Here is a 26,235-nt window from a genome sequence, read left to right as displayed (position 1 = left end):
TTGACATTTGGGAAACTATATACACTGATAAGTATTCAGTTTAGTTCAGTTGCTCAGTCGTGTCCGACTCTTTGCGACCCCATGAATCGCAGCACACCAGACCTCCCTGTTCATCACCAACTCCCAGAGTTCACTAAGTATTATACAATAGTAATTATTTTAACTGTTTCAACTCTGATACATTACTTGGATTATATTTTTTAAATATGGTGGATAAGAATTTGGGCAGACTGGATAATTTGAAGCTAGCCAGTAGGTACATTGGGTTTCTTATGCTATACTCTCTACTTTTGTGTGTCTCAGTGTGTGAAATTTTCCATAATAAAAATTTTGTTTTTTTAAGTAAAGCAAAACTACAGTTTTGAACATGGGAAAAAATTAAATTTATTTCAGTTGGAGATCTAGATGAAAAAGGAAAAATATATATTTGGAACATGGTATCCCAGAAGCTTTATTAAGAGAATTTAATATACTCTTGCCAGACATCTCAAATACACATTAGCCTCTCTACATATGAGTACAAAGCTTAAAAATTCCCTTGCATCAGTTTACTGTAGTTGTTTTTATTATTTTTAACTTTCAAGTAAGATTTAATCAAATATATCATAGCTGAAAATTCAGAGTGGACCTCAAAAACTGAATGTAAAAGTTCTTACTGTTAACAGTTTCTTTAGGGAATGTGAAATCATAGAGCTCATTATGGAAGACTTCATAAAAACTAATCTGTTTTCAAAATTCTGTGTTTGATATAAGTTTTTGCATGTTTATTTCAAAAGACATTTTCTTTGTAAATGATAGATGACTTTTTGGAGAATAGATAAAAAGAGTAGTTTAAGATCACTGAAATCTCAGAAGTTCATTTTTATTAACTAGTGACTAGGTTTGTGAGACATCCCATTTTGAAATCAAAGAATTTATGTATTTCCAAGCTAGAATCTGCCTCAAAAGTTTGCTTTGCTAGGCATTGCAGTTGTTCTGATAAAAATTTTTGTAATGTTTGCAGTTTTATGATAAAGAATCTATAAAAAGTTTATAAATTATAAACTATCCATTTATATGAAGTAGAAAGCATGGGACTTGCCTGGCGGTTCAGCATTTCCTCTGCTCTTTCACTGCAGGAGGCTCAGGTTCAATCCCTGGTTGGGGAACTAAGATCCTCTGTGACCAAAAAAAATGTATAAAACCAAAATTTTTTTAAAAAACCTCATTCTTTGGGAAGTGACCGGTTTTACTATCTCCCTATTGTTTTTGCATACATGACCCTATTCATGTTTTTTTTTTCCCCCAGTGTCTTAAGTGCTTCTTCCCTGTCAGAACTCACCCCTTTCTCTCTAGATTTAGAAATTACCTCCTCCTCAGCAAAGCCTTGCCCCACCACTCTGCTGCCCCACCACTTTAGAGTCCTTCCCAGGGAACCTGCCGGGCTGCAGCCCATAGGGTCGCAAAGAGTCAGGCACAACTGAGCACACACACACAGCTGTCCCCTAGACAGGAAGTTCCTCTGGGTCAGGGACTGTCCTAAACCACACTCAGCTTCTTGACTCTGTGGTACAGTATCTTTCAATATTACAAATTAACATTTCTTTAGTTCTGTCTATATATTCATTTATTTATAAACTACACCTTCAGTACAACTTAGACCCTAAAGCTTTTTATAGTTCAAAGGGAAATTCTTTAGGCATAGATGCTTTTTATCTCTTGTGAATAATTCAGAATCTGACTGTGTTTCCATCCGCTTTCTAATGTGAGTTTTCCATGTACAGGCCTGTGTGAAGTGTCAGAAGCTGTGCAGAGTCTGTCAGGATCTTAGTGGGAGGGTCCCTTGGAAGTATACTATGTTGAATATGTGCTTGTTCTCTTGTTTCTTTGTCCTGAAAATAATTGTGTTTTCATGAAATTTCCAGTTAGTAGGGGTCTAGTTTCTAACTGAAGAAAGGGGAAGTGAGAGCTGAGTAACAGCTAATGGTGACAGAATATTCCAGATACAGAAAGCGCCAATGTGAGAATTTGGTTGCCTCTTCCCCTTAGATGAAGTCAGGTTGCCTTAGTGGCTTTCCAAGTTTATCCTAATCACCTCCTTTCTGTCACCCACTCCATTCCCATTCCTGATTTCCAGAAGTGAGAAAAAATGCCATGGGGCAGAACCCCGGGAGTGAAATTTACTTGTACATTTCTGAGTGGGAGCATATTGCCTCAACTTTGTATAGAGCCTGAACTCCCTTATTGGAATCAGTTTTGTTAAGCTGGAACCCTTAACCCTAATGTGTCCTAAGGACTCCTGTTTTCGTCCCAGATAATTCACAGGGCAAGGTTGGGAGGTAGAGGAGGAGGACACATGGCAAGCAGTGTGACCTTGGAACCACATGCGTTCCAAGCCTGGAAAACAGGGTCCTGTGAAGAACCTTGAGTTCAGTCCAGTTTAACTCTCGTCCCAGGAACCTCAAGGCTTGCTGTTGTCTTCCCGAACATGTGAGAGGTAGTTTCCTGGCTCAGACTTCCGGCAGGAGGACTGTCCATTAGTCAGTGTGCATCTGCAGGCCCTGGAGATATTAGAGTCAAGGCCCGGGGACTGACCAGGGCATTGGTCAGCAGGCTCTGAACCTGAACTAGATGTGGGTGTGTTTCCTGGACTGCAGTCAGAAACTTAGTCATTGACAGCTGGTCTCTCCTTGTTCCTAAGCTGTCATTACTGCTCTCTATATCCACAGGCTGATGATCAAAAGCTGAAATTGACAAAATTAAGGAAAGCATCTCCCTTCAGAAATAAGTATTAGGACTTCCTTCCAGGCTCTGTTTCCCGTTTCCAGCTTTCAAAGATAGAGACCAGAGAACCAGCATGGTGATAAACCCTTCCAGACAGCACGCTTAGTCTGTGAGACAGGCGGAACTGCGGGCTGTTGTCAGCAGCTACCGCTGACCTAAATATACAGGCTGTGTGATGTCAGCCGCACTGAAACCCCCTTCCCAGAGGCAAACGGGCTCAAGGAAACCATATCACAAAGATAAAGACTCATTAGAATGGAGCCAGACAAGGATGGAACCGGATTTTATTTGTCTGTTTGTTTCTAGTGAAAAACAAAGGTAACAAAGGTCATTGGACTCAACATATGACCATCAGCAGAGGAGACTCTTGAATTTATTTCTGGATCTGTCTCTTCTGAGCCCTCATCTCCCTTTCTGGGGAGGGGCAGCGGTGAAAACCAGCCAAGCCTCCCTCCCTCCCTGCCCCCTGCTCCCTCCCTCGCCCGGGTGGCTCTCACCCTCTCCTCTGTTCACCCCTCTGCTGTTCCGCCGCCGTCATCTCAGGTTCAGTCCCTCACCCTGTCACCTGGACCCCGATCTAGTCGCCCAGCTCCTTCTCTTCTGGGGGCTTGCTTCCTGCCCTCCTCAATCAAATGGATCCCATTGCTTCCTAGGTAATCCTCCACAGCAGCATTCCAGTCTGACCACTGCTCTGCTCAAACACACACAGTGGCTTTTGCACAGACCAGAGTCTAGAGTCGGGCTCAGTAAGGATCTGTAAACCGGCCCTTCAGCTCTGTTTCACATCACTCCCCATTTTAGTCCCCATTTTCTCAACAGCTTGAACTTGGGCTGGTCCTTGGGCACCCTTGTGCTTTTCTGCCTCCGTGTCGTGTCTTATGTCTCCCCCTCTGTCCATAATGCCTTTCTTCCTATCTTCGCATGCCCAACTTCTACCCATCGTTTACAGACCACTCAATTGCCACCTCCTCCTTGAAGCCTCCCTTGATGCCTCCATTTAAAGTGATGACTCCCTTCCGTGAACTTCCTTATGTTATGCTCATTTGTACACCTACACGATACTTATCACTTCTGCCTTGTCTTATTTTTATAAATGTTTTATCTCCAGATGTAGGTTGTAAACACCTTGGTGCAGGCTCTGTCTTTTCTTTTTGGTGTTTTCTATGACAGTAGTTCTCACTGGTAAGTCATCAAAGGTTTTTTCTTTAAGCCACAGAGAACCAGGACCAGATTTGGGGGTGAGGGGAGAGGTGGGCACAAAGTTTGCAGGATCCTAGTTTGCCAACCAGGGTTCAAACTGACACCCCCTGCAGTGGACATGACAAGTCCTTAACCACCGGACCGCCAAGGACATCCCCCTTGACCAGAACTCACCGTTGCACCTGTGGCCCTCTTGTGCTCTTTGAAGGGCTGAGACCTTTTTCTTGTTTGGCCAGGCCTCCAAATAATTCCCTGTGCTGAAATGCTGCCCCACCTGACCGCCTCCTTCAGGACCACTCAGGTCCACCATCACATCCCAGCCTCCCCACCTGCTCTCATCTGCAGGGTCTGCATCTTTCCTAAGCCACCGTAGCTCCTGACAGGGGAGGGCACGTTCCTCACTCAGCAAAGTCTGCGTTCAAAACATAAGCCATATGCAAACCTGTGTCCAGTCCAGGCGTCTTGTGGGAAGTGTACAAACGGATGCCTGTGGGTGGGCCTGCAGGCACCTAGCACTGGAGGGGCCTTGAAGGACATTCAGGAGAGTGGGAGGCGTTTGAGCCTGTTGTGTTGGAAGCGATAAAGTGGTGGGGAGGACATCTAAGCTCTGAAGAGCAGTCTCAGAGACAGAGCCTCAAGGAGCAGGGAATCGCCTGGGGTTTGCAGAGGACCTCAGAGAGTCGTTTTGGCAGAGGCTGATGGTTTGTATAAAGGAGAGGAAGCAGACGGAGCTAGGAGGTCACTTGGATTGTTCGTGCACATCCTAGAATCCATCTAAATCAGGACTGGTAATTAGTACATTGCTTCTTCTAAACAATAGATTACACTGGAGAATTGCTTTTTGATGACTCCCTTTTTTTTTTTTTCCTTTGCACTCGTCTTAACTCTCCAAGTAACTGTTTATGATTACTTAGAGGCCATATGACATGTTTTTTGTCAAATACTTTTATGGTACAAAGGATCACTCTAACTTAATTTTAATGAGTTATCTTAAAAGTAGAGCAAGAAGTTTTTACCTGTTTGATAATATGTAGGTTAATATTTGGGGATAAAATTGTAGGATTAATGCCAAAATAATTCAGAGGAAGGAAGTTGGAAATAGCTGAAACAGAAATGACCGTCAGTTGACCACGATGCTCGTGGTGGAAGGGCACACTCTTCTCTCCACTTTTGTGCATGTTGTTGTTCGTTGTTCGTTGCTAAGTCATGCCCAGTTCTTTATGACACTATGGACTGGCCAGCTTCTTTATCCTCCACTATCTCCTGAAGTTTGCTCAAACTCATGTCCATTGAGTTGGTGATGTGATCCAACCATCTCATCCTCGTCACCCCCTTCTGCTCCTGCCCTCCGTCTTTGACAGCATCAGGGTCTTTTCCAATGAGTTGGCTCTTCACATCAGGTGGCCAAAGTATTGAAGCTTCAGCTTGAGCACTGGCCCTTCCAATGAATTTTCAGGGTTGACTTCCTTTAGGATTGACTGATTTGATCTCTCTGCAGTCGAAGGGACTCTCAAGAGTCTTCTCCAGCACCACATTTTGAAAGTATCTGTTCTTCTATGCTCAGCCTTCTTTATGGTCCAACTCTCACACCCGTCCATGACTACTGGAAAAACCATAGCTTTGAGTAGATGGACCTTTGTCAGCAAAGTGATATCTTTGCTTTTAAATACACTGTCTAGGTTTGTCATAGCTTTTCTTCCAAGGAGCAAGCGTCTTTTAATTTCATGGCTGCGTGTAGGCATCCCTAATCAAAAGTTGGGGGAGATGTTGGGCTTTCGATGGTACCGAGTAAGCCTTCAGCTTGGGCTGCTGGCCCAGCCCTCACAGCAGCTCTGGGGCTGCCGTCTGTGCCTCGCTTTGCCCTGCTGCAACCCTGACCACCAGAACAGCCAGAAAAACGGCCAGGAGTCAGCCAGTTGGTTGGGCTCTTGGTATAGTCACAACAAACGATGAAGACCCATCAGCCAGATGGCAGAGGAGACCATTATTTTTGTATCTGCCATTGTGTTAAAATACCATATTTGTTAAATCATCAGTGGTTATAATTAAAATGTAAATATTAATACAAAGGAAGGAAGGATGCATGGGTTAACAGGTCACCTTACAAGAGGGATTTAATCAGAAGTTTTATCTTAACATCCTTCTTCATCAGAAGGTTTTTTGTATGTTCACTAGGATAGAGAAACTGTGGAAGATGTATCAACAATGTAAATTACTCTTTCAGTAAGCACAATATTCTCTCTTCCTTAAGAAAGTAAAGCAGTATTTTAAAAGCCCCAGAACTCAGATGTCGTCCCTTTCATGCTAAATACACAATAGTTCTCTTTTAGGGGAAATTTATAGTTTCACCTTATTTTCCCAAATTTTTATTTTTTAAAAAATGAAGCAAATGTTCAAGAGTCTTTTCTCTAAATAAACTATGTCCTTTTCTCTAAGTATAAAAAAAGTATTTTATCATTTAAGTATTCCTCTAAAATATGTTGATTGTTTAAATTTAGAATTTCTCTTAGAAATATCCTTCAAAACGTTTCTGAATACTTTGGAGGTAAATTCCAATGTTAGTTAACATGCTTGCAGTGTATAGCAAACTGAGTTATCGGTGGTTAGTCCCTGAAAGCAAATTAAGAGATAAGCAATGCATGTTGCTTTATTGAAATATGTAAATTTGGATTAATCAGAGCCTGTATTGTAAAACGTAAGATTGCTTCCTGTTAAACTACTGTCAGGTTTTAGAAATGACCATAGATCTTCAAATACTTCACCTACAAATGTTTTACTTGCCTTCTGTGGCATTGCTTTGAAAAATAAATAAATAGACCAACCAACCAAAACAGAAAAGGCAGGGGTCCCGCTATTCCCAGTTTTCCTTTGACTGTACCTGTCCCAGGGCAGGAGATGGGCTCGTTTAGGGCCCTTCTGGGGCACTGCTTCCGTGGACAAGGCCGGGGTCGGCCAGCAGCCCTGCCCAGCCCTCGCTGTGCCCCCGGCCCCACGTGAGTCGCTTAAACCTCACAGCCAGCCTTCCGCATCGGCCCCTCACCACCGGCAGAGCAGGCCTCATCAGCAGTAATGGTTTACAGATGAGGTCACTAAGTGTCAAAGGAGTCACGTTATTTGTCCAAGTTTATTAGTGTCAGAACCAAGTCTAAAATTCAGATATCCTGAATTTTCGCTCCATTACACCATTCAGAGCCTAGATGGGAAAGATACATATTAGTCTTCAAAGGTTATGCCTCCTTACCATGGTGTTTATTTCAGTCTCATGTAATTGGTACATATGACCATTGCCATGAGGAGCATAAAGGTACCAACTGCCTGCCTTTGACAACGTCCAGCCTGTCTAAGCTGGGGAATTAAAAGGGACAGGAGTCCAGTGCCCTGCCTGGTCCAGCCTCGGCTTCCAGGCTGTGAATGACAGAGGGCACAGGGCTCCGGCCCCTCAGTTGATACTTGAATTTGTCCCACCCCAGCCCGTCCCCGCCGCACGTGGAGTCACTGCTGCCCAGAACACAGGCAGCAGCACCTCCCAGCCTCCTTGCTTAGCTCTTTCCAACCACTGTTCCCCAGGTCTGTGCCCCTCTGGGTGTATATCCTCCTATTTAAGACTTGCAGATTATTTAGCTGTTTCTCCTCAATTTTAGAATTTCCGTTCAGCTCAGAGCACATTCGAATCTTTTATTCAGGTTGCTTTGTACGTAATGGGGCTTAAAATATGGCTGCAGCATCTTTAGCAAAGTGGAATAAGTGATTTATGATTTGTCTTTTGTCCTGAGTTTCAGGAATACCTGCCTCTCAGGAACTGCCCTGAGAGTGAGACTTGGAAATCAGAGGTGTTCCAGAAAAGGCTGCATCCTTTTGAGGTTAAAAAAAAATTAGTGTCATTCAGTGGTGGACAGAAGTGTGAATGCTCAGGCAAGGGCAGAAGTTCCAGCTTCTTTGAAGTGGGCAGGAAAGGGTCTGGTGTTGATTGCTGATAAAGCTGTGGGTTAGAATGTTTCACGAGGGTCACTCATCACCACCTGGTCCATCTCACTGTTCTAGCTAGAGCCACAAGCTGGTAAGAATTTGAAGCCGGTCCCTTTCAAATCCTATACCCACGTCCCTGAGAGGAATCAGGTGCAAGTATGTGGCCGAATCAGAGAAGAATGCACATATGAAAGGATCTGTGTTAATGAGTCTGAGGGGCTGGGACTACTGCCTCCATGTGCAAAGGGCAGTCCTTTTTTTTTGGCTGCACCGGGTCATCTTGCTGCGCTCGGGCTTCTCGTTGCAGTGGCCTCTCCTGTTGCACAGCACAGGCTCTAGGGCACTCCGCCTTCAGTTGTTGTGGCCCATGGGCTCGAGAGCACAGGCTCAGCAGTGGTGGCCCACAGGCTTAGTTGCTCCACAGCATGTGGAATCTTTCTGGATCAGGGGTCGAACCCGTGTCTCCTGCATGGGCAGACGGATCCTTATCCACCATACCACCAGGGAAGTCCAAGGGCAGCCCTTTTTATGTGATGTTTCCAGTTTATGAAATACCCCTTTTTAAGATTGTACGAAGGTAGTAGGGTAGGTGTGAGGCTTTGACCCAGGATGTGAGCTGTGTCAGTGCCAGGCCTGGGCTCCACGATGAGCCCCCTTCAGAGCATGTAGAGTCACTCTTTTCTGGGCCTCCCAGTCAGGTTGGCTAGTACCACTGCTTTGCCACCTCTGAGCATATGTTTTAAAAAATTTGCCTGCAGTGGTATTGCTTATTCATAAAATGGTAAAACATTCCTTTCTTATGAAAATTATGGGAAAAAATTAAAATCATGTGAACTTAGCTGGTATACAGTGCAGTTAAATTTCCAGCCTGCCCTGAAGCCTGCACCACACTCCATTTTGAATATGGAGGGCTGGTTTTTAAACTTCTAACACACTAAGACAAGAAACTTAAAACTTACGTATTTTGGTATAGGAAAGGGTAAAAGCAGGCTCCATGAATGGCAAAGAACAGGCTTTTGTCAATGGAAGATTAGATCATCTTGAAGCACTGGTTTGTTTGTTTTTTTTTTCGCCATCCTTTCCCTTTTTTTCTCTCTTATTACCTTCACTTTGTTTTCAGACTCCACAGAGATGGTTCCCAGCTTCTGTCTGTGTCTTAGGGCCAGCCTAGCCAGTGGCCCCAAATATTTATTTCTTGTTAGGTCTCTGCCACATTTTAGCCTTGCCATCTGAAATTGTTGTTGTTCAGTCGCTAAGTTGTGTCCAACTCTTTGTGACTCCATGGACTGCAGTATGCCAGGCTTCCCTGTCCTTCACTATCTCCCGAAGTTTGCTCATATTCATGTCCAGTAGGTCGATGATGCCATCCAATCATCTCATCCTCTGTTGTCCCCTTGTCTTCCTGCCCTCAATCGTTCCCAGCATCAGGGTCTTTTCCAGTGTGTCGGCTCTTCACATCAGGTGGCCAAAGTATTGGAGCTTGAACTTCAGCATCAGTCCTTCAAATTCAGGATAGATTTCCTTTAGGATTGACTGGTTTGATCTCCTTGCTGTTCAAGGGACTCTCAAGAGTCATCTCTAGCACCACAATTTGAAAGCATCAGTTCTTTCGTGCTCAGCCTTCTTTATGGTCCAACTGTCACATCTGTACATGACTACTGGAAAAACCATAGCTTCAACTGTGTGGACTTTTGTTGTATAATGAAATAAATGGTTGTTATTAAAGGCCTCGGTATCCCCACGTGCCAGTTGAGGGAGCCATACATGGTGTCTGTCCTAACTCCCCTGTTGGAGGATACCCTTTGCCATCCTGCACTATCCTTCTTCCCAATTCTTGAGAACCTGTGCTCCTTCATATGGCTCCTCCAGAATGGAAATTCTTTCTCTCTCAGCTCATTCTTTCCCTTCTGCCTTCCTGAATCACAGAATATCTGGGTCCCAAGAATTTGATTTTCTAACAGGTGATACCAATGCTACTGGTCAGTAGATCTCATTTCTCTAACTTGGGTGGGGGGAGGAAATGGGTGTAGTTTGTTGAGGGGAATGTCTCTCACTCTCACACACTCACACTCACACACACACACATAAGTGTCACCGTCAGCACCACCATCTCTACCACCCAGTCACCTGAATAAACTTCACCCCTCACCTGCTGCATAGCCCTCTCCCTGATGCCTGAAGAGTCCAGGAAAAATGAATACAGTTCAGACTCTGAGCCCAGCCCCGTGCTGTCTGCCCCTGGCCTCTGAGCCCACTCTTCATTGCTGCCTTGCCTGTCCCTGCCTGAAGTGGTGGTCTCCTCACCCCTTCTCTACCTTAACAGCCCAGCTCCCCCTGCCTCCAAGGGGACTGTCCCAGACACAACAGATGTATTCATCTCCTCCTGCTGGAAACTTTTCAGTGGTTCACGGCCTATATCGCTGCTCTTGGTATTTAACAATGAGATGGACATTTACATGTTTCGTTTGTGCATTTACGGTTTGTCTCCGTGCTAGATTTTCAGCTCTTTGACCATCTGAACTTTGCTTTATACTTGCCGTTCTCCATAAAGTTTTCCACCTGACAGATTGATTAGTTGATTAAGATAGAATGAGAAGAGAAGAGGAACAAGTCTGGTAAGTTAGGGAACCTCTGGTTCTTTCATGTAGTTGTGCGTATTTTGAAATATATACATCTTTAACTTGCAAAACTTTTGGAAGTTTAAATCTCAAGCACATTTTTTTCACTGTAAAATAAAATGCAGCCTGTATTCCCTAGATGTGTAGGGATACATTCCCTAGATACATAAAATACCTATTTTATACAGCTTTTTGGTTAATTCTTCTGTAATTATAACATAGCAGGTATAAGTGCTAAATCATAGACATCTGTGGTGGTCCACATTAGAGGGGGGATAGTACACCACTCAGTTACTTCAGCTTTATAGTTTAGTGTACAGTGGGACAGGTTCCCCTTCTTAGTTTTGGTCCTAGTGGTCAAATCACATAGCTCACCTGTGCCAGTGTCTCTCTCATCCCACCACCACCACCCACCGCCCTTCATAGACATACCCCACCACCCACTTTGCTCTGTCTTTGCTTCTTCCTGTTCATGTTTTCCTTGGGAAAAATTAAACAAACTGCTTCAGTCAGTTCATTCTGATGCATTCATTGCTTATCTCCTCTATCTTAGGGTTTTCAGTGAGTTGAGTGTCTCACAACTGAGAGCTGTTTTACATAGTGAGACGATATCTTAGTGTGGTGTGTGTGTATGTCCTTAGTTGCTCAGTCGTGTCTGAATCTTTGTGACCCCATGGACTGTAGCCTGCCAGACCCCTCTGACCATGGGATTCTCCAGGCAAGGATACTGAAGAGGGTTGCCATTCCCTTCTCCGGGGGATCTTCCCAACTCAGAGATTGAACCTGCGTCTCGTATGTTGCAGGCAGATTCTTTACTATCTGGGCCACCAGGGAACCCCCTTACAATATGATGCATCATACCAAGTCAAACTTTTGAATCATTTGATAATATGTTTACTGGCTTCAGGGGGATAAAAACACAACTATTTTATCAATAGCATTTTTTTTTTAATTTTGAGGCAGTGTCAATGGCTTCCCCAAAGGGAACAAGCCCAAGTCTAAGGGAGTTTTGGACTAAGATAATGAGTATGTTCCCTGTATTAGAACAGTTTCTTGAGGAAATCAATGTATAGTCATTTAATATGAATTCCAGTTAACTTGGTGGACCTTATATAACTGTTAAGGATTTTTATGGTTTTATTTGTACATTTTTGTACCTTCTTTTTAAAATTGAGAGTCTCTTGAATGTTAGCACTAGTTGAAGTGCTAACATTCTGTGATTCCAGGATCCCATAGTGTAATGGTCCAGGAAAGTAATACAGATTTTTCTAGGTGACCTAGGCCTGTCTAGTTGAAGCTGGGAGTGCCCATTTTCTAGATAGCTCTGTCTCACAGTGACATAACCATGACTGAGTGGAATCTAAGGCAGACTCACTTCCTAACAACAAACAGGATTATTAGGAATCTTCTGGAGCATTCTGCTTCTGTTCCCTTTCCTCTCAGTTTCCTCATTCCCTTTATTAGTCCTCATGATTGTGAAGAAGGAAACCAACCTCATTTTGTGCTTTTAATTCATTGATCACGAATGTTGGAGTAACCACGGGTCCAGGACTTAGCATCTGACAGGAAGTCACAGATGTGGTTCGTCTGTTGATGGATCATACTTGGCGTCCCTGGGAAAGAGAGCCATAGGGAGCACTGAGGCTGAACTTAGGCTGTGAAATGCTGGCCTTCCTTTAGAATCAGGGGATTTAAGTGGAATTTTCTCGAAGTAGATTGAAGAAAGCATAATTGGTTTAGCAACCACAGGCTTTTCATAGAACACTGTGAATAGATTATTCTTTCCATAAGCAGAGGGGAAAATTCTCCTATATGGTGGATGCATAGGGATATTGATCATCAGAGCCTTGTTTTAACTTCCTGCTAAGAAATAATTCAGGCAAGACTTTTTAAGAAGGCTTGAAAAACTGTCACATTTGCTTATAACTTAAATCCTAAGAATGTTCAAAGGAGATAACTCTTAAGAAATTAAAGACAACTTCTTACCTCTGCATTCATCTTAGTTGGAATTCTCTTTCCAGATATCTCTGACATACTGTGGTAAAGAGTGTCTTCTCACCTAATATAATCACAGAGACTCTCTTTCAATCAGAGGCACCACAGTCTGTCTGGGGAATGCCAGCAAAGCGTCTTCTGTGTCTTTGTCTCCACAGCCACCACGTGTCACCCACATGTATCTCCCAGCACGGACATTTCAGACATAGCAAAGATCCTTGCTTTGCCAGAATTTGTCTAAACAAGATTCAGAATCTTTCTCCAAAATCTCTATCTCCCACTCTCTCTTAATTCACATATTAATCTGAAAAAAAAAAACAGTATAAAGAAATATTATCACAGACACACTAATCAGGACTTACTGTTTACATTCTAAGGCCTTAACTTACCCCATTTTAAAAACCATATTATAGTGTTGACAAAAGGAAAAAGTAAAGGACTCATTAAAAATGAATGTTTCTCCATTCACATATTATGTGTCAGTTCATGACTAGTACATTTTGATGAACTCATTTATTTTCCATAATTAAGTATATATTGAAATATAAAATATGACTGTGACTATCTATATTAATGTCATCCATTATCCAGGATCCAGTTTCCTAGGTAAGCCAGATTATGACAGTGGTAGGATGGTGGTAAGCAAGGAGAAGAGGTAGTTTGAGAAGTAAGTTAATTTATTGAGTTTGTAAGTATTGCCCCCAAATCCCAGTTAAGTCAGTTCATTTGCATCTCAAATTAATTTGGCTCATTTTGTCCCAAATAAATGTGGGCAGTTATTCCATCATCCAGTGTACAGACTCATCCAGTGTACAGGACTCAGTTTCCCCTCTTGTCCCCCACGTCCCCAAAATGCTTACCTGCTTGGTCATACCAGCTCTTTGCAACCTCATGGACTGTAGCCCACCAGGCTCCTCTGTCCATGGGAATTCTCCAGCCAAGGATACTGGAGTGGGTTGCCATGCCCTCCTCCAGGGGATCTTTCAAACCCAAGGATCGAACCCATGTCTCCTATATTGCAGGCGAATTCTTTACCATCTGAGCCAACAGGGAAGCCCAAGAATACTGGAATCGGTAGCCTATCCCTTCTCCAGGAGAACTTCCCAACCCAGGGATCAAACCAGGTTCTTCTGCATTGCAGGCGGATTCTTTCCCAGCTGAGCTACCAGGGAAATCCGCCACCCACCCAGCACACCCCACTCCGGCCCTGCCAATAACAGCAATTTTTACCTCTTCATTCATTCGTTTATTCATTCACTCAGCAAATATCTCTCAAGTCTGTGGCAATCTTCTAAACACTGGTGGATGCATCAGTAGCAGGGGGAGGAGGGGGAATCCCTGCCCTCATGGAGCTTTTATTCTACTTGGACTTTTATTTCCTAGTAATGCATTTTTTCCTGGGATCTCACTCTCTTAACCAGGTATCTGAAAGTGAAAGTGAAAGTCACTCAGTTGTGTCTGACTCTTTGCGACCCCATGGACTATTACAGTCCATGGAATTCTCCAGGCCAGAATACTGGAGTGGGTAGCCATTCCCTTCTCCAGGGATTGAACCCAGATCATCCTCATTGCAGGTGGACTTTTTCCAGCTGAGCCACAAGGGAAGCCCAAGAATACTGGAGTGGGTAGCCTATCCCTTCTCAAGTGGATTTTCCCAACCTAGGAATCAAACCAGGGTTTCCTGTATTGCAGGCAGATTCTTTACCAACTGAGCTATGAGGGAAGCCCTAGGTATCTGAGTCCTGTCCAAAATAAGGAGCCCACTGCAGGAAGAATACACTTTTCCAGTCATCTGTGGCTCCCCCTCTGGGCTGGCTTTCAGCCAAGAAGTATGCCAGTAAATGCTTAACTTTTGCCCTTCATCTCCCACCATGGAATCAAAACATTCTCCTCCTCCCGGTCTGCTGTATTCAAAATAATTTGCATTTAGAACAGGTTTTTGGATACTACAGTACTCAATCAATACTCGGTCAGTACTCAGTGCTGCAGCTCAGTCTTCTTGAGGAGTTTACACCCTTGGCAACTTCAACTGCCATCTCAGAGCTAATGGTGTTTAAATTAGAAATATCTATCCCCAACGTGCCTCTTCGCTCAATTCTAGGCTCACTGAATGAATAGATACATTATCCCAGCCCTTGAGGCCCCTCTCTGTCTTCATCCCTTCTTTCCAGCAGCATCCCCAGCTGCTGGCCTTGGAGCCTGTGTCTGGGCCCTACAACTTGCCAGGCCTGCAAGTGTGTCATCGGCCTCAGTGTTTGCCCACAAGGTCTCGCCACACGCAATGCCAGCTTCCTCCCTGCCCCCAACCCAACCCCTATAGGTCAGTACCCACTTGTCACAGCCTGTCTCAGGGAGAGCCTGTTCTTCCCTCCTGCTCCTGCAGGCTGCCCTACCAGTGCCCCTTCTCCCGAAAAGAGAGAGAAATTTCAAACGGAAGACATCCCCATTTCATGACCCCCTTTAACCTGGACCTGTGAGAGAGAGTCTGTCTTCAGACTCCAGCAGGCTTCAGATTCTGGCTGATGGTGTGATGGTGGAGAATTCATCACAAGTGTAGGCTCAATCTTACATTGTATCTTTCTGTTTTTCCTAAGAGTTTTGGGGGGTTTTTTTTGCCACCAGTCAGAGCCATTAGTGTCCTTTGTAATCTCAGAGGTGGTCTTCTGGCCGGAGCTTTCAAAATATTCATAGGTGTCCACTCACCCTGGGTCTCCCAGGTGGCGCTAGTGGTAAAGAACCCACCTGCCAATGCAGGAGACATAAGAGATGCAGGTTCGATCCCTGGGTTGGGAAGATCAGCTGGAGGAGGAAACAGCAACCCACTCCAGTATTCTTGCCTAGAGAATTCCATGGACAGAGGAGCCTGGAAGGCTACAGTCCGTGGAGTTGCAGAGTCGGACACGACTGAGCGACTTAGATGCCTGCTCACCTTGTAGCTCTCTTCTTCCCAGGGAGATCCCGAAGGTGCCCACTGCCCAGCCAGCCAACATGCACTTAGACATGCAAGGTATTGTGACTGTATTCTGAGCCACCTCATGACAGACTTCTTAAAGTCAGCTTTGTGTCTCTTAATTTATAATTTTTAATAAATGGCCCTTTAGGGAATTCCCTAGCAGTCCAGTGGGTAGGACTTCACACTTGCCCTACAGGGAGTGTGGGTTCAATCCTGCCCCTACACAGTGCAGGCGGAAGTGAAAGTCACTCAGTCGTGTCTGACTCTTTGTGACCCCCTGGAATTCTCCAGGCCAGAATACGGGAGTGGGTAGCCTTTCTCTTCTCTAAGGGATCTTCCAAACCCAGGGATCCAACCCAGGTCTCCTGCATTGCAAGCGGATTCTTTACCACCTGAGCCACCAGGGAAGCCCAGGAATACTAAAGAGGGTCACCTATCCCTTCTCCAGCAGATCTTCCCGACCCAGGAATTGAGCCCAGGTCTCCTGCATTGCAGACGGATTCTTTACCAACTGAGCTATCAGGGAAGCCCCCCAAAATAAAGTAAAGTAAAAACAAATGACCCTTTCTAATTTTCTATACTTTAGATTTAGTTTTTCATTCACTTTGAAACTAATTTGCATAAAACAGGACTGCTCCACATCCAGTGTTGCTTTTATTTACAGACCAGTGCTTATCTCCTTTATGTCAGTTAAGCAATAATATTTGATTCATTTACAGTGGATTCCATCACACAAAGAAGAGCCTGCGGTTCAGGCTTGTTCAGATTGTAATTTAGCTGGACCGATCACATGGATGCTTCTCGTAGGGCTTGCGTTCAGGCCCACCCACGGTCGTCTGAGCCCGGTGTTGGCCGGTCTGCCTGCGGCGCGGCCCTTGCACCTTGTGTCATGCTCCCACCATTCTTATTCCTCCTGCTAGCTTATCCCCGCTGTTGGAGGAGCAGCAGTTACTCCTTTTCCTTTTCCTTTCCTCCAAGTGTAATGCTTCATATATAGTTGGCGCTCACCTCCTGTGTTTAGTTTAAGGACTCATTCCTGAAGGACCCAACATTACACAGTGAGATTAAATCAGGGAAGGAATAGTAGGGAAGCTGGTTCTTCATCCCCAATTTACCCCACGATAAAATAATTGCCTGTAAATGCCTACCTGGATATCTTATGCCGGGATCTTGAAATCAGTTTGCTTTCCAAGTGCACAGAACCTGACCACCACAGCCCCGGGGCATGCCACTAGCAGCCACTCACCTCTCCCACCCTGTCCCACACCATCTCCCAGCAGTGATGGGCTGCCTCGTTGCCAGCCATCACCCATCACTTGTCTATTCAGATGCTTGATACGGTCTTTGAAAGAATTTTTTGTAATGTGCTGTCTAGCTGCTTGATTTTAAAGCACACTAAACTTCCTGGAGCCACGCCAGGGACTTGCTAGAGTTTCTGATGCTATCTATATAAATGGTGGAAGGGGGAAAACTCCATTGAACTTTTGCAGTAATAAAATTATTGCAGTTGAGCCCTACATCTGTTCGCTGAACTTCCTGTGGGTTTCTACCAGATCACATGGCTGACAGCAGAGACAGTCTTTAAAGCGTTTGGTCTACTTATTATACCCAAGTCTCAACCACCAAATCAGACCTTTGCTTTGTCTCTGGGCTGGGCGTCCGGATGTCCCACTGCGGTGGGTTGATTCACTGGAGCTGATAAAAAACATTCCGGCCAAACTCGAGAGAGTCTAGCATTACCTCTGGCTCCAAAAGTCAAAACAACAAGATTGTTGTAAGTAGCTTTGGATTGAGACCAAGCCCTGAGCTTGAGAGATGGGTTTTCCCTCCTTGTTGAGCTGAGTCACAGCTGTCTCGGAAGGAGAGGGGTGAACGCCTGGGCCTGCAGTGACCAGCTCCCCACCCTCTCCTCACCCCTTCTTGCCATAACTGTCACACCAAAGCCCCCATCCTCCGAGAGCCCCCTCCTCTGCTTTCCTGGATCTTCAGTGGGTTCTCAAGCCCATCTACCCAGGAGTCCCTCACTGAGGCCCATAGGAGGGACTTAGAAGGCAAAAAAGGAGATGAGGTAGACGAGGGAGGATGGCTTCAGAGTCGGGAAGACCCCAGTGGCCTGTGCCCTGCTGACCGGGTCAGGAGTGAAGATGCTCTCAAGTGAGGAACCTGGGCCTCCCTGAGCCAGTGCAGGATGGCATCAGCGTTCTTCACAGGCGTGAAAAGAGCAGAGCAAAGAGTGACTTTTTCTAGGCTGTTGATCTGACATTCAGACTATGACATTTCTTCGGCTGAATCTTAACAAAATGTGTCCCCAGTGTCTCTAGTGTGAATAGAGCCTTTTGTCTTTCTTTTCCTTAGCTCTCAGAGTTCTAAGAGTATTGTTGTTGCTGTTCAATTGCAAAGTCGTATCCGACTTTTTGTGATCCCATGGACTGCAGCACGCCAGGCCTCCCTGTCCATCACCAACTCCCGAAGTTCACTCAAACTCACGTCCATCAAGTCAATGATGCCATCCAGCCATCTTATCTTCTGCCGTCCCCTGTTCCTCCTGCCCCCAGTCCCTCCCAGCATCAGAGTCTTTTCCAATGAGTCAACTCTTCACATGAGGTGGCCAAAGTACTGGAGTTTCAGCTTCAGCATCAGTCCTTCCAAAGAAATCCCAGGGCTGATCTCCTTCAGAATGGACTGTCTGGATCTCCTTGCAGTCCAAGGGACTCTCAAGTGTCTTCTCCAGCACCACAGTTCAAAAGCATCAATTCTTCGGCACTCGGCTTTCTTCACAGTCCAACTCTCACATCCATACATGACCACTGGAAAAACCGTAGCCTTGACTAGACGGACCTTTGTTGGCAAAGTAATGTCTCTGCTTTTGAATATGCTGTCTAGGTTGGTCATAACTTTCCTTCCAAGGAGTGTCTTTTAATTCATGGCTGCAGTCACCATCTACAGATCTGTTTTAGAGGAGCACATATTTTTAAGAATGTCTGTCTCAGTCTCAACCCAGGTGGGCTCTCTCTCTGACTAGATAGACAGGGAGACATTGGGAAGGGTGTCAAATTCGGTGCTCCTTGGACAGGGTTCGTTATGCAGAGGCTGTGCTCCCATTCAGTCAGATTGACTGAATGGTGTTTTCCAAACTCTTATGATTTATGCCTATTATTTGCCCTTTTAAAATCTTCCCAGTACACTGTCTTGAAAACAGCTCATTGCAGGAAAGAGGAAACTTTTTACCTTGTGCTTTGTTATGTTTGTTTTGTTATAGCCAATCCCGGAGAAAATGCTCTCTTTTTCTTACTGTTTATGCTTTATCCCCCTTTCTGAACCTTTTAAGTGCTGGTGAAAAATTTCAAGCAAATAACCCACAGCCCACTTGTTCCCTTGAGGAAGGAGGAGCTGGTATTAGAACTCGAGGGGCATGAGGGTGTACTGTCTGCAGTGTTTGGGTTTTGCTAGTAACAGAAGTGTGTTCACGCCACTCTGTCTCTGCTTGCTCTCTGGGTTGCCCTGTGTCCAGTGGCACACACTCCACGGAAGCAGCCACGCCTGGAACCTCAGCCCACTTAACCACGAGCTCTCAGACCTCAGCAGGCCAACCACAGCCTCGTGTGTGTCTTGATTGTTAAGCATTTGGGGAGTCTTAGCCTTTAAAACCCAACTGTTGTCACCCCCCAGGACAGCTCAGGAACCTTCAGATATTGACCCTCGCCGCTGAGCCTGCCCCCAGGTAACGCCTGTCTGAGTGGCAGCCTGCAAGTGCTTGACGTGAGGGCTGTCCCTCAACCCAGCTCATCCAGCCCTTTTCTCCAGGTGGACCCAGCAGATCCTGGGGGGCATGCAGAGAATCCCAAAGTGGAGCCCTTACTGGGGTCATCTCATAAAACCACACCCAGGAGACTCAGAAGAAGCCCAAGGCCCTTCATTTTCTACAAGGCGAGAGAACCGAGTCCTGCAGAAACGCTGTGACTTGCCCCATGCGGCTCAGCCTGCCAGTGGCCGAGCCAGGAAAGGGCCGACGCCTCCTGACCCCCAGCAGCCCGGGGCCACGTGGGCTCCAGAGCTGGAGAGCGGTCCCGTCCGTTCCCATGAGGACACTCAAGCACAGAGGGCTAGTGACTTAGCAGCTGGGAACACGGAAGAAACGCTTGAGGTTCTTTATCATCACTAGAGAGACATGAAAACCTCCCGTCTGTGTGCGATGTAGACATTTTAAAGAAACGCACAGCTAGGTCCCTGTCGACTCTGAGGGGCGCGCAGGGGAGAGGTATACTTTTGTTTGGCCTCCAGCTCCTCCGCTTCCTAGCTCTGTCCTCTTTGGTGTCTTATTTGTCCTTTTGAGCCTCGGTTTTCTTACCTGTTCAACATAGTTAATAAGCGTATGTCACAGGGTTATGTGTAGAGTTGAAGCCGTGCGCTCATTCATTTAATTCATCGTTCAGCAGACATTTCCTCAGTGTCAGCAGTATGCTAGATGCTGTCACCTTAGCAAGGTCCCTGCCTTCCTGGGACCTGTGTCCTGGAGGGGAAGATGGTACCCAAGTAAACAAACAAATATGCAAGCTCAACCCCAACTGCTGTGAAGGAGACCAGCCGATGAGCTGAGAGATGCTGCTTGTTACTGGGTGGTCATGGGTGAGGTGACCCACGACCCTGGCCCCTGGGCACCCTCGGTGTGTCCCTTCCTCAGAGCGCCCCTGCTGGGTGGGCTCTGTGAGCTAACAGGAGGCCTGGCGTCCCCACTCCTGGACACCTCAGCCTCTCCAGCCGTGTCCTCTCGGAGCTAGACGTCACACCCCTGTTGGAGGTTGTTGCGTCTGCCACAGAACTATCCAGGGAAACTGATGTAAAATACAGCTTAGAGGTGACCCCTCTCTTCTCATCACGATAGCTCTGAACGCCCCTCAGAGCCAAGCCCCACCTCCCGTCCAGTTAAACAGCTGCAGCGCAGGGATGTGCGCAGACAGGAAACCATGCATTTGTTCATACAGCTCGCTCTTCAACAAGTGAGGATCCAGACAGACGGAAGGCCCTCTTCAAAACCTACCTTTGCTCGTGACAGAACTTTACTACTCTCTCCAGAGTGAGATGGATCATTTTGAAGTAAACTCAAGCAAAAATAAAAACAAGGCATCTTCAGCTTCGTTTCTACCAGGTGGTAGAAAGGGAAGCCCTGGGGGGTGCCAGATGCTTCTCCTGATGGCCTTTTCCTGGATCTGGCTGCTTGTGACCTAAAGGCAACGTCTGACTTGTGACTCGTCCTAACGGGAGAGTTGTCAGAGTTTCCCCCAAACCACGAGGGCTACTAGATTTGTGCCAGCACATGAACACAGTGCCATCCCCTGAGCAGCTCTTGCCTAAGATTCTTTAGCTTAATTGGAGGGAATTCTTGAGAAAGCAATTTGCTCATTCTATTTCCATCCCACCCTCCCTGGAGGGACAGAAAGCGGTCTTGGGTAAGCTGCCTCATGTCCTTTCCTGAGGCCTGCCTTCTTAGGAAAACCCCTGAATAGTCACTTGATGGAGAAAAGGCTTCACATCTTTTAGTCATTTTTGTCACTGACAACCAGAAATGCGTCGTATTTGTGACATTCCCACTTAAAAATGTAGGATGTTATTATTCCAGCTGAAAGAGACATTGCTGTGTTGAGGGGCAGGTTTCAAGCCGCCACCTCTGAGCCCACAGCCCACTCCCTCCCCTCCAAGACAGTGTGAAAGGTTTTCTAAGTTGAGGCCACTCCAAGAGCTAGGACTTGCATCCTTATTATTAGAGGATGAAGCTTATTTCTTCTTCACACACACAGTCCACCATACTTTCTTGGTTCTTTTGGGGGGGCGCTGTGCTAGGCCTTCGTTGCTGTAGGGGGGCTTTCTCTAGTTTCAGGGAGCGGGGGCTGTTTCCTGTTGAGGTCTGTGGGCCTCTCACCGCGGTGGCTTCTCTTGCTGCAGACCACAGGCCCTGGGTGTGCAGGCTTCAGTGGTGGCTGCACTTGGACTCGGTAGCTGTGGCTCTCAGACTTAGGTGCTCTGAGGCACGGGGAGCTTCCCGGACCAGGGATCAAACTGGTGTCCCCTGCATTGCAAGGTGGATTCTTAACCACTGGACCACCAGGGAAGCCCCACTTTCTTGATGCTTGACATCTTTGTGGGGTTGGTCATTTCTTTCAGGACCAGCAGTGTGGGGGTTAGGTTCTATCCATATAGTGAAAGGGCCCCGTGGAGCCTTGGAGAATTGGATCTGGGGACAGAGCAGTAGGCTGACTGTGGTATCTGTGACTGTGGTATCTCTTGTCAAACTTTCCCACCGAGTCAGACCCAGGCTCCAGCCCTGACTCCTCCCCACATGCTGTGTAACCTGGGACGAGCCACTCAGCTGCTCCAGGCCCCACCTCACCTTCCGTCTGTGGAGCTGGCCGTGTGGGCCTCGCCAGGACACCATGGTGACTGACCACAACACGTCTGGGGAGCTTCTAGGCCGGCCTGGTGCTCAGGGAGTGCTCGGTTGGTGGCGGCCGCTCCCGGCACCCTGTTGCTACAGATGCAGGTTTTTCACGGAAAAGAAGATCACTGTGTTGCTACCCATAACACACCTGGTTCCGTGACAAAGACCTTTTGCCACCTCCGAGAACCCTGTCCCCATACCTGAGAACTCCGTGCCAGGCCAGAAGCGGCGCAGAGCACGTGAGGAGGCTCATCAAGGGTGCCCGGGCCCCAGAGACTGCACAGCTGCTGAACATCTGTGGCGCGCCCAGAGACTGTGGGCCCAGGGTGGGAGGGGTCCCGCAGGACGGAAAGCCGGGGGACCGAACCGAATTCCAGTCAGACCAGGAAGCGCCAGAAGTGCCGCACCCCCCCGCTGCTCGCGGTTTGTCTGCCAGACTGACCCCCGGAGCCCAGCGGGAGAAGTTGTCCCTGTGCACGAGAACCAACACGGCCCTCAGCGCACACCGAGACCATTAGCCTGCACTGAGGAGAGGAGAGAACTGATTCAGAAACACTGATGCCCTGAAAAGGCCTGGGTTTGCATTCAACCTGAATCGTTTTGCAAAGTATGGGATAAAATGTATGCGGGTGGATATAGCGGTAGGTAGGGCTGAAGTGTGGGCTGCTTATAAATCCCATTTGTGTATGGACTGTATTTACTGATGCCCTGGGAGCCATGGAATAAAGTTGGTTTCCATTAAAGCTGTAACAGATGGGGACTGTGCCGTCGTGGTATGTTGAGGGAACAGCCGTGACCAGAGGACCCTCCTTCCCGTGATTTCCTATACATTTTGCTAAAATTTAACTCAAAACTCCACTTGCCACAAAGCATTTCCTGCATAACCCCACCCCAGGGTCATCATTCTGGAACTCTGAGGATCCAGCACTTAGATGTTTAGTCTTAATCACTGCACAGGTTATCTGAAAAATCTCTTTAACTCTGTGTGAAAGTGAAAAAAGTGAAAGTGTTAGTCGCTCCGTCGTGTCCAGTTCTTTGTGACTCCATGGACTTTAGCCCACCAGGCTCCTCTGTCCTTGGGATTCTCCAGGCAAGAATACTGAAGTGGGTAGCCATCAAGGGATCTTCCCAATGCAGGGATCAAACCCAAGTCTCCAGCATTGCAGGCAGATTCTTTGCTGTCTGAGCCACCAGGGACCCCCATGTGTGTAACTCCTTACTCCCGCCCCCTCTTAGCCCCTAACCCACTACCTACCACCACCACCCCTCCCCCCACGCCCTCACTTTTTGTTTAAAATTTTTTAATTCATTTTAGTTCAGGCTCATTTTCCCTTCACCTGGACCAGGCCCTGTCCCCTCCAGTGCCCTCTAGTTCTCCACCCTGTGATCAAGTGGTCCCTGCATAAAGCTTCTCCCATCAAGCCCCCTCCTGAGACCCTTCAAAGGTTTCGAAGGCCCTTCGAGCGGAGGCCAGGACTCCTCATGCGATTCCATCCTCCCCTCTGGGTCCTGCTCGCCAGGGCTGGCTCCCCCACTGTCCCTCTTCTCACCTCCAGCAAAAAGTGTCTCATGCCTTCCCTGCCTGCTGTTCCCTCAGAAGGCGCTGGCTTCCCTCTTCGCCTGGCTGCCCTTCCACCTCCCGCAGGCCTCTGTAGCCACTAGTCCCTCCTTAGTGGGACTCCCTTCTTACAACAGTAAGTTCCCTACATACACACCTTCAAGTTGCAGACTGTCAGAGATGCATTCGATCAACATCAGGCAGAAGTGGAACTGCAGCTCGCCCTCTCTCTCCTGTTGCTGACGATCCTTCAGCTCTGCCATCTCCCACCTCCTCTCCCTGCTGCAGTCAGTAATTCTTGCCTGGTCACTCGGTGCCAGCCCCTGTGTGCCAGCTCTGCTATACTACTGTGCTTTTCAAGGCACTGAACTGTAAAAATGTGTCCTTTATTTTTTGGTTTGTTTTTTTTTCTCTGTATTATTTGTTTGAGAAGTATTATAAATCTATGACATTATAATACTATGTAGCCAGTTGTGTCAGTTGGGTACCTAAGCTAACTTGGTTGGACTTACAAACCTGTTCTTAAAACAGAGCTCATTCATATGTAGGGGACTTCCTGTACTCTTCCTTACTCACCTCCATTGTTCCGTGGCTGCCGCTTCTTTGTCCCTCTGCTCCAGGAGAAGTAACCTTCTGTGAGGACAGGGACTATGCATGGTGAGGCCCTGATGCACACTGCCTGGTGTGCAGAGGAGCAGACATCCAAGCAATAGAATAATGAGTGAGTGACTCACGTAAGAGAGATTGACTACTGTAATATACGTAAAGTATTTACCATTGTGTCTGGGACCTGATTGGTCCTTATATGGTTGATTGCTTCTTTGAGTCATTCATCAAATCATTTGTTAAGTGTCTGACCACTCTCTGAGGGGACACAGCCGCAAACACAGTGAATATAGAATCCCTGCTCTCGTGGGCCATGCGTTCTGTGTGTGCGTCTCCCTTCTTCTCTCAGCCCTCCCCCTCAACCTTCTGCCCTGCCCCTCCTCCTGGGACCCTTGCCCCTTGTCCCCGCCCCACCTGGGACACAGGTCACCAAACTGCAGCCATTCCTGCTGGCGTCACCTTGGCCTGAGAAGCATCCGCACCAGGGACCTTTGGGGACCCCAGGCTCCTTGGCTGCCAAAGGGGTGAGGGGACATCACTTCCCCTGCCCTGGCTGGAATAATAGATCAGGAGTAAGATTAGAAAATGAGAAGCCCCAATCCTGGTGAAATGCTGCGGTGAAAGTGCCACTTCCAGGAATCTGCACTTGTTCTTCCTTCTCACCCGGGACTGCAGAGTGCAGCTAGGCCACCCGGAAGCGTGGCAGAGCCAGGCTCCCCTCTGCTGCCCGCTCCACAGGGCTGGAGTGCCCGCACCTCACCCCCACCCGCCACGTCCGCCCGGGCCCACGGTGCTGCCAGCCTGCACAGTGAAGGCCAAGGAGCTGTCGGGGGGAACGTCCTTGCCTCCAAGGTGACTCAGCCCTGAGAGGGGAGGTGTCTCAAGGAGACCCAGTCAACAGGACTCCAGCCACGCAACAGACAGTCTCTACTTGAGCACTGTCTGCCCCAGGCAGGGCCTGCTTTCCCGCCTGACATCTCTCGCTTCGCCTCATGCCCTGACCAGGGCCTGTGGGCTTGTGTGCCCTTCCCTCGGGGGATTCACCCGGCCTCCAGGGGATCATCGGGAGGCTGGATCTGTGGCCCAGGGCTCCCAGGCCCCCTGCGCCCCCCACACACTGGGTACACACTCCCGCTGCTCTCACACAGGCCTGTGAGATTGATCAACTCATCTTGTTTTTGTTGCAGAAATTTCCAGAACTGAAATTCAAATATGTGGAAGAGGAGCAGCCCGAGGAGTTTTTCATCCCCTACGTCTGGTCCCTGGTGTACAACTCAGCAGTAGGCCTCTACTGGAACCCACAGGACATCCAGCTGTTCACAATGGATTCCGACTGAGAGCGCCCCGTTCCCCGCCCCCCACCCCACCCAGCCTCTCACCCCCTCCAGCCGCAGCCCTTCTACTTACGTTCTTTCTGGGGAACGGAGGTAGACAGATTCCCTGGTGTGTCTTCTATTAAAGAGGATCACACAGGCATGTTTCCCTTGCACACGTGGGTTTGGAGAATTGGTGCCAGTTGGCAATAGATCACTCAGCTTAGATTCTAGTGCAAAAAGTGAGAGGGGGGTACGCAACCATAATAAATGTAAAAACCAGCTATTTCACATGCAATCTTATTTCTAAACCAAAAATCTAGAGCTTTTCCAGGAAACCTGATGCCTTAGGCATATAACACTTTATCAGTGCGTACTTCTTTTTCTTTTCGTTTTTGCATGCTCAGGATTTTAGTTTTGAGAGTGTGTGTCTCTGGTGTGTTTGTGTTTCAGCATTGAGAAATATCAATCTGAAAAGATGACAGGACAGGAATTAATAAGGAAACGAAGCCGTGTGTGTGTGTAGTGGCCTTTCAGAGGACCCGTGACGGAAGCCTGGGCAGCCGGATGCAGGCCTTAGATCCTCCGCACCTTTCCCTCGGAGAGAGAAATGGCTCCTCCTCATGAAGCCCAGATTAGCTTTTCTGTGGATTTGGCCTCTGAGCTATAGCTGAATTAAATTGGAGTCTAGCACAAATTAAGTTAATCTTCTCTGTATTAATCATTAGGAAAAGAAAAGCTTCATTTTGAAAGCAGTCTTTTTTTCTTCAACCAGACCAGTAGGAGAAAAAGGAGACCAATTTGATTAATACAGTGTTCCACACGAGATG

General features: G+C 47.1%; 1 protein-coding gene across 2 annotated transcripts in view; it reads left to right on the top strand.

The window, feature by feature from the left end:
* Positions 1-25,691, top strand: part of DYM (dymeclin) — a 392,231-nt gene extending 366,540 nt beyond the window's left edge. For both annotated transcript variants that reach the window (XM_069568503.1, XM_069568504.1), the window contains exon 17: positions 25,280-25,691. In XM_069568503.1, the coding sequence (XP_069424604.1) occupies positions 25,280-25,429 (150 nt within the window). In that variant the 3' untranslated portion in view covers positions 25,430-25,691. The remainder of the gene's footprint in view (positions 1-25,279) is intronic.
* Positions 25,692-26,235: the final 544 nt, after the last annotated feature.

Source organism: Ovis canadensis, chromosome 23 (genome assembly GCF_042477335.2).
Source record: "Ovis canadensis isolate MfBH-ARS-UI-01 breed Bighorn chromosome 23, ARS-UI_OviCan_v2, whole genome shotgun sequence".
NCBI lineage: Eukaryota > Metazoa > Chordata > Mammalia > Artiodactyla > Bovidae > Ovis > Ovis canadensis.
Note: the sequence above shows the minus strand (reverse complement) of the source record. Positions and strands in the feature narration are given on the sequence as shown.